The sequence below is a fragment of the Benincasa hispida genome, chromosome 3 (genome assembly GCF_027475165.1).
Source record: "Benincasa hispida cultivar pf3 chromosome 3, pf3_genome.v1.1, whole genome shotgun sequence".
Lineage (NCBI taxonomy): Eukaryota > Viridiplantae > Streptophyta > Magnoliopsida > Cucurbitales > Cucurbitaceae > Benincasa > Benincasa hispida.
Window position 1 is genome coordinate 57,709,258 of NC_143480.1, and position 8,362 is coordinate 57,717,619.

The 8,362-nt window shown below is 35.9% G+C and overlaps 1 protein-coding gene across 1 annotated transcript; it reads left to right on the plus strand.

Moving 5' to 3' along the window:
- The first annotated feature begins 1,646 nt into the window (after positions 1-1,646).
- Positions 1,647-8,277, plus strand: SIP2 (seed imbibition 2). Its single transcript, XM_039026015.2, has 14 exons — positions 1,647-1,858; positions 3,479-3,686; positions 3,995-4,239; positions 4,561-4,651; positions 4,798-4,846; positions 4,935-5,026; positions 5,175-5,282; positions 5,731-5,853; positions 5,964-6,516; positions 6,801-6,868; positions 6,953-7,087; positions 7,190-7,407; positions 7,519-7,607; positions 7,698-8,277. Exons 2-14 carry the CDS (start codon positions 3,496-3,498, stop codon positions 8,052-8,054), a joined length of 2,319 nt encoding a protein of 772 aa, XP_038881943.1. The 5' UTR covers positions 1,647-1,858; positions 3,479-3,495; the 3' UTR covers positions 8,055-8,277.
- The last annotated feature ends 85 nt before the right edge of the window (positions 8,278-8,362 follow it).

Below are 8,362 nucleotides of genomic sequence, written 5' to 3' on the forward strand. Positions count from 1 at the left end.
CTAAAATAGAATGAAGCTCAAATTACTAAGACCAAAATAATATTATAAGATTATTATCATTAGGAAAATTCAGTTTTGGTCTCTATGTTTCCGCTTTAGTTTTAATTTGGTACTTAGATTTGAGAATATTACACTTTTACCCCTAAATTTTGAGTTTAATTTCTATTTAGTCCTTATGTTTTTTAATGTTACACTTTTATTTTGAGTTATTTCTATTTGGTTCTTATGTATACTTCTGTCTCTGAGTTTTGAGTTTAGTTTTTATTTAGTATATATATTTTAAAATGCTATATTTTTAACTATGAGGTTTAATTTTTATTTTGTCTCTATATCTTAAAATGTTATACTTTTATCCCATAGTTTTGAGTTTAACTTCTATTTAATCTCTAGATTTCAAAATGTTACATTCTTACTCAGGAGTGTTGATTTTTGTTTCAATTTAATCTTAAGAGTTCGGGATTTACACTTTTAAATTCATTTTCACCAATACACATTTTTAGTCATTGGTGTTGTTGTCTATTAATTAACTTAAAATAATTATATTCTCTAGGACTTCACAATTTACCCTTTTAAATTGATTTTTCACTAATACACATTTTTGGTCCTTGATGTTCTTTATTTTTTTAATTCACTATCGACCAATGTTTTCTATTAAGTCAAATTTTGAAAAAAAAAGGTTTTTTTTTTATTATTTTTTATTATTTTTTATTATTTTTTATTTTAAGAATCTAACTAAGAGAATATATTTTTAAAAGAAATATGCAAATCATGATAAGAAAATTAGAAGGAAACAAACATAATTTTTAAAAACAAAAGCAATAGTTATCAAATATGACCTTATAAAATACAATATATTGCAAGAAGAAAGAAGTATAGTAACTTACATGTCTAGTCCTCTAATCTTTGAGAGTTTAAGATTTGATTTCTAAAATTGTAAAAGTTTTTAACAGGTTCCTATACTTTTATTTTTTTTTAGTAAGTTTTAAATTTTCAATTTTGTGTCTAATAGATTCTTAAAAATTTAATATTTTAAAAAATCAATTGATCTATTAGATATAAATTTCAATTTTATACCTAGTAACGTCTTAAATTTTTAACTTTGTACATAACCAGTAATCATGAATATTAAAAAATTTAAAAGTTTCAAATGTCGAAGCTTCCTATCTATATTAAACGGTTTTGACATCTTCTCAAAATTTTTTAGACGGTATTATTTCCTTTATTGGATTTGAGGAGTATAAGGTGTAGTTGGTCGTGGTGTTACGTTGTTGTTGTAAAAAAAAATTCTAAACCTCAAAATTGAACAATAAATCTGTAATTTAATTAAAAAAAATGCATTATAAGTTTATAACAACTATCAACTTGCAAAAAAAAAAAAAACCAAAAAAAAGAAAAAAAAAAAAGCAAAAAGAAATTATTTCTAAATAAGGTAAAAAATATACAGACTGAGGAAGACATTTCCAACAGATATAATAAGAAAAGATTCTCACTCCGTAATAATTAGTAAGTAACAAAAGAGACGGAATTAATTACAAAATAATTAATAAAAGATTTAAAACTAATTTCCACGTGTCGGGATCTGATGCGATCTGGCACTGGAACTTGCTCGAACTTTAACGCTCCGACCCGTATAAATACCACCATCTTCTTCTTCCTCAACTCACTCCATCGTGTTTTCTGTGTGAGAACCATCATTTCATTCACAAGAGGCCGTTCTGTGCTTCTTGTTCGTTCGTTCATTTCGTTTCGTTTTCCTTTTCTTTTCTTCTCTTTTCAGAGCATTCCTTTCAAAGGAACGCTCCTCTTCTCAGCTTCCGGCCAGGGGACCGGAATCTTCTCTCTTGCTAAGAGCTAATCGGTGAGTTCTTCTGGTGGAGTTTTTAGTGTTGTGTTTTTCCTTTTTTTTTTTTTTTTTTTTTTTTTTGTTTCTGTTTCGATTTTTGCCTCCTTGTGGGATTGAACATACGGAGTCCGAACGGATTTTCATGCTCTGTTGAGATTTCGAGAGATTTCAAAACTATGGACGTAACTCTGTTGGTGATAATTTTGTAACTATGAACTGGAGTTTTTGCGTTTGATTCTGAATTTCTGAGTTCGAATCGAGCTTCAGGCGGCTGAGAGTAGTTAGTTTGAATTGATCTATGTCATGTGATCCCGAGATCTTGGCTCAGATCTGCTATCCTCTGCTTCTTGAGCGTTTTACCGTAATTCCGTGCAGATCACGATTTTTTTTTTGGATTTTGATTATGATTATCATGGACTTTTTCAGAACAAGAATGATTTAGTGTTTTAATGGCGGTGGAATGAATTAATAAATCTAGCTTAGAATTAATCCGAAAGAGAAGAACGGAATTAATAATTAGGTCTGAAAATCGATGAGTTGGAGAGATTCAATCGAACTTGATTGACGGCTTCTTGATTCTGTTTTACGTATCTGTATTGTTATTTCTGCATTTTGCCGTCACTTTCTTCCAAAGGTGAATTTTAGTGTTTTTCTCTCTTATCAATTTGCTTGTATCAATGAATATTCCGCGTAATCTTTTTTTTTTAATATATATTTTTTCCTTCACGCTCGGAGAACCGGAGAAAACAAGCAAACTTTAGTCGTTTCCCTTCACACGGCGGTGAAGAAAAAATGAAATCCGTGTCTTCTTTTTCTTACTATTTTTTTTCTCTCTCTCTCTCTCTTTCTTTCTTTTTCTTCCTTGTTGACTCTTTTCTCTCATATATTCCTTCCACTTGTATTCTCTCTGCCTCCTTGACCGTGTTATTTCAAATATAATATTCCCTTACATTTTTTAAATTTATGGTTAACTAAATATAATTCTTTTTTTTTCTAGATTTTTTTATTATATTATGCTAATATAGTCCTAAATAGAGCTTAAATTGGTGAAATCTTTCAATTAATTGAGAATTATTTTTTCTCTATTGTTATGATTGTCGTAAACCAGTTTGATTCTTCTCTCTTCCACTTGAAGGATATAAGTTGAAAAAATAAGAGAGAAGATGCTGTACACTGAATCCAGAACTCCAAAAAGGGAAATCATTGGTCTTAATTTCACTTTATTATATCTTAAATTGAATCTGATATGGTTCTTTCCTTTCCCCAACATTGGTACGGTTGTATTTATTTTTATTCTCTCTAGCCTCCGGCTGGTCGTGGGTTTGGGAGATGCTAAGGCCAGCTTCCTTACAGCAATTGAGGTGGATTTCTTCTCCCCCATGGAAGTCATATGGCTCTATTCATCCGGAAAACATAGGATTTCGCCGTAATTGTAGAAACTTAGGTTTTCTTCTAAAGTCCAAACCCTTAGGTTGGTGTTAGTGATGTCCAATGAAGAGGAAATCTCGATTTTATAGTCCGAATTTCTGTTTTTGTTTTTTAAGTGCTAAAACATTTATTTGGTATTTTTAATATTTTGATTTTATGCTTTCTGATTGGTTGATAATGTTTTATGGTTTGAATCTTGCGCCGCAGCTGTTTGGTGCTCAACAATGACGGTCACACCGAAAATCTCTGTCAACGATGGCAACTTGGTGGTTCACGGTAAGACCATACTGACTGGGGTGCCTGACAACATTGTTCTGACCCCAGGATCAGGCTTTGGACTTGTCGCTGGCGCATTCATTGGTGCCACTGCTTCAAACAGTAAAAGTCTGCACGTTTTCCCAGTTGGTGTTTTAGAGTAAGTAAAAGTAAAAACCCTCTTAGTAGGAGTTCAAGTTTTACGGCATGAACAGAAATGAAACGACAAATGGCAAGTAATTGAAATTTTCTATTCTATATAAAAGATGGCGAAATCTTACTTTTGTCAATTACTCTAGGGGTTTGAATTTCTTTGATCCCTGAGCTGGGTAGATTTTATCTCATATGATTTGAAATAGTTTGTTGAGATGGATTTGTTGAATTAATTTGGAGAAATAATAAAATAGTCAGTGGCTATTGTAGATGATCGATATGAAATATTCTAATTCATTCCCCATCCCGTATCAGGGGTCACCGCTTCCTGTGTTGTTTCCGTTTCAAGTTATGGTGGATGACTCAAAGAATGGGAACATCTGGGAGAGACATCCCTTTCGAGACACAGTTCCTGCTCATGGAGAGCAAGGGTAATGACGGGGAGGATCCTGATAATTCTTCGACCATCTACACCGTCTTCCTTCCTCTACTTGAAGGCCAGTTCCGTGCTGCCCTGCAAGGCAATGAAAAGAATGAGATGGAGATTTGCCTCGAGAGTGGTGAGTAGATCATGATCGGACAATTATCATCTGCTGTAGGATGCACACACACCCTGCTGTCCTATTTATTTGGCCCATCACTTCTTACGATAGTTCCATCCTGGTGGTCGGTAATGAAGAAGATATAACTAATCTGTTGGGGTGGAGATGTCACATTACTAATATGAACCAACCTTGCTGGAGAAATCTTTTAATTACCATCACTGGAATGAATCAAATTAATGGAGTTTTATAGCACTTGGGGAGGAGAATATAGGAAGGAATCAAGTTCCAAAGAAACGAAACGACTTGTTTTTGTTGGTGTTTGAATTGGTTTTGCAGGAGATAGTACTGTTGAGACCAACCAAGGACTTTCTCTTGTCTATATGCATGCTGGGACAAATCCCTTTGAAGTTATCAATCAAGCAGTGAAGTAAGTTTCCAAATTAAGTTAAAAATTTTTGCTCCCAATTTCTTCAAGTGTGCACTTGGGTTTTTGCTTTTTACACACGTGTAATGTTAACTTCTTAATGATGGGTATCTGAGCTAACTTCACAATAATTTCAATGCTGATGACAGGGCTGTTGAAAGGCATACACAAACTTTTCTTCATAGAGAGAAGAAAAAGGTATGACAAAATTTTGTTTTGACAACTGTAATGTTAACTAAGCTATTCTCTTTTTAGCGACTCATTTATGTTGCATTGCCCTTTTCAGTTACCTTCCTTCCTTGACTGGTTTGGTTGGTGTACTTGGGATGCTTTTTACACCGATGTCACTGCTGAGGGTGTTGTGGAAGGCCTCAAAAGGTAATACAATTTGTTGCTGGGACATAGCAGTTCCATTGTTGCATCTTAATAGTTCTGTGTCAATGATGTTTAATACTAAATTTTTTATCTCATTAAACAAAAAAAGAGATTAAATTAAATTGCTAACGAAACATTGTGGTGTTTGCAGCCTTTCAGAGGGAGGGGCACCTCCAAAATTCTTAATCATAGACGATGGTTGGCAACAGATAGAGAGCAAACCAAAGGATGCTGATTGTGTTGTACAAGAAGGAGCACAGTAAGACCCTTTCCTCTTATTAACAGATCTCATTATTATTTTTGTATTTAACTTATGTGCATATCTCGTTTAGTCTAAAGTTGGGCCGTTTGTAATAAATTGGTTGATGATATGAATTGTGATTATCTTAGTTATTCGTGAACTATTTTATGGTGGGGAATAATAAAAACGGATAAATTATGTGATCCTTCTAATACTCCTATATTAGCCGTGTGTACATCTCCCATATTATATGCTACCTCCTTTTGCCCCTTAAGCTAAAAGTTCCCCGTAGCAATAGGTTTCCTCAACTCTCCCAATGTTAGATGTTAGATATCTGGCATATTTCCATCTGCTACCCAGATGAGATGAGTGGTTTTTCTTTATATCATATGTTTTTTACATTATGGATTGAGTTAGATTCAAGCAATTGATTGCTTAATCACTTGATGACACTTTTTTTTAATAGGTTTGCAAGTAGGCTGTCTGGAATAAAAGAAAACCACAAGTTTCAGAAAAATGGGAAAAATGATGATCAGGTCCCAGGCCTAAAGGTGGTTGTTGATGATGCCAAGCAACAACACAGTGTGAAGTAAGTGTTCAATTGCTAAAGTCAGCAGATAGAACTTTCTGTTGGGAACTTGAATTAGAGATATTGCAATTCATCTTTTAAGGAAAATTTCTAACCCATTAATAATGCAGATTTGTGTATGCATGGCATGCTTTGGCTGGTTATTGGGGTGGAGTGAAACCAGCAGGTCCAGGCATGGAGCATTATGATTCCGCTTTGGCATACCCAGTCCAGTCGCCGGGTATGTTGGGCAACCAACCAGACATAGTTGTAGATAGCCTGGCTGTTCATGGCATTGGCCTTGTGCATCCAAAGAAAGTCTTCAATTTCTACAACGAGCTTCATTCCTACTTAGCTTCGTGTGGTATCGATGGCGTAAAGGTTGATGTTCAAAACATTATCGAGACCCTTGGTGCTGGTCATGGTGGCAGGGTTACACTTACTCGTAGCTACCATCAGGCCCTCGAAGCTTCAATTGCTCGAAACTTTTCTGACAATGGATGCATTGCCTGCATGTGCCACAACACCGATAGTCTCTACAGTGCCAAACAAACTGCAGTCGTGAGAGCTTCTGATGACTATTACCCTCGTGATCCTGCCTCCCACACTATTCATATTTCTTCTGTGGCTTACAATTCTCTTTTCCTTGGAGAATTCATGCAGCCTGACTGGGATATGTTCCACGTAAGAAACAAACTTTTTTTATCCGCTCTCCCTTGTTTTGATTTCATCAACTAGATTGACATTATTAGTCGATATGATTCATTTCATGTCATTAACATTTCAGCGAGGATTAGTATTTGTCAAACTGGCATGTCTAAATATGAGTAGATTTCACATAGGTGTGGTATAACGGCCGCATGTATAGTGTGTTTGGCATTAGGAGATGAGAAACTTGAAACTATGGAGGTCAACTATTCAACCCTTATACTTAAACTAATGTATACAATCTTTACTTTCCTTTTCAGAGTTTACATCCGACAGCGGAGTATCATGGAGCTGCTCGTGCAATTGGTGGATGTGCAATTTATGTCAGGTAGTTTATGTCCATGGCATGTTTGTTTGCTTTCAGTCTAAGTATGATAATAGGAATGACTCGACTTTGTGCAATATATCACAGTGACAAACCAGGCAACCACAACTTTGAGCTGTTGAAGAAGCTAGTCCTTCCCGACGGATCAGTTCTTCGCGCCCAGTTACCTGGACGACCGACACGTGACTCGCTGTTCAACGATCCAGCTAGAGATGGCACCAGGTTTGTTGCAGCACGTTCACTTTCTTCCTGTAATTGTCTATTCTATTCACCTCCCGTTATAGACTGTTGTTGATATCAATTGTTTTTCCCCCCCTTTTGCAGCCTGCTCAAAATTTGGAATATGAACAAGTGCTCTGGTGTTGTTGGAGTATTCAATTGCCAAGGTGCTGGCTGGTGCAGAATTGCAAAGAAGACTCGCATTCACGACGAGTCTCCAGGGACCCTCACTACCTCTGTCCGTGCAGCTGATGTCGATGCTATTTCGCAAGTTGCCGGTGCCGACTGGAAGGGCGATACTATCGTTTATGCCTATCGATCAGGTACTTGGATATCACTACTTGTTATCAAGATTCATGATGGATTCTCTTTTATAGAACTTGTGCAGAAACAGGAAAAGAAATTCTAACAAAGGAATTTGATTTGTTTTTCAGGGGATTTGACTCGATTGCCGAAAGGCGCCTCAGTTCCAGTTACCCTCAAAGTTTTGGAATATGATCTTTTCCATATTTCTCCTCTAAAGGTGTCTAACTCTTTCACTCCATTCTATATTTTGTTCTTTCACTATCAGCAACTCGTTTTGTATTGAATATAACGATCTTTTGATTTTTAGGACATCACCTCGAACATCTCATTTGCGCCAATTGGCTTGCTCGACATGTTCAACACTGGCGGTGCCGTCGAGCAAGTCGACGTCCAAGTGTTCGAACGAATGCCAGAGTTTGACGGTGAAGTTGCTTCGGAGCTAACATGTTCTCTCCCCAACGATCGACCTTCAACAGCTACAATCACCTTGAAAGCTCGAGGATGTGGAAGGTTTGGTTTATACTCATCTCAACGACCTCTAAAATGCAGTGTGGACAAGGTCGATTCCGACTTTGTGTACGACGAGGCGACGGGGTTAGTCACCTTCGAACTCCCCATCCCGACCGAGGAAATGTATAGATGGAACATTGAAATTCAAGTCTAAGTGAATGTCCTATGCTTAAGTTCATTATCCCCAATGCTATCATATCATTTAATAATGGCTTTTAGAGAGAAAGAGAGAGTAGAAAGAGAGAGATGGTAAGGAGGAAACAAATGAATGTATGGTGGGGCCATAAATTTAAGGGTGTAATATGTAGCAACCAATATCTGTCATTAATGTTGTAATCTAATTCTCTATATGTCATAATAAATATGCTTTTCTATTACTTTCTTGGCTTTCTTATTTTACAATTTCTCTTCCAACTGCTGGCATGTCTGTTTCTTGGCCCATATGTTCCTCATCATCAATTC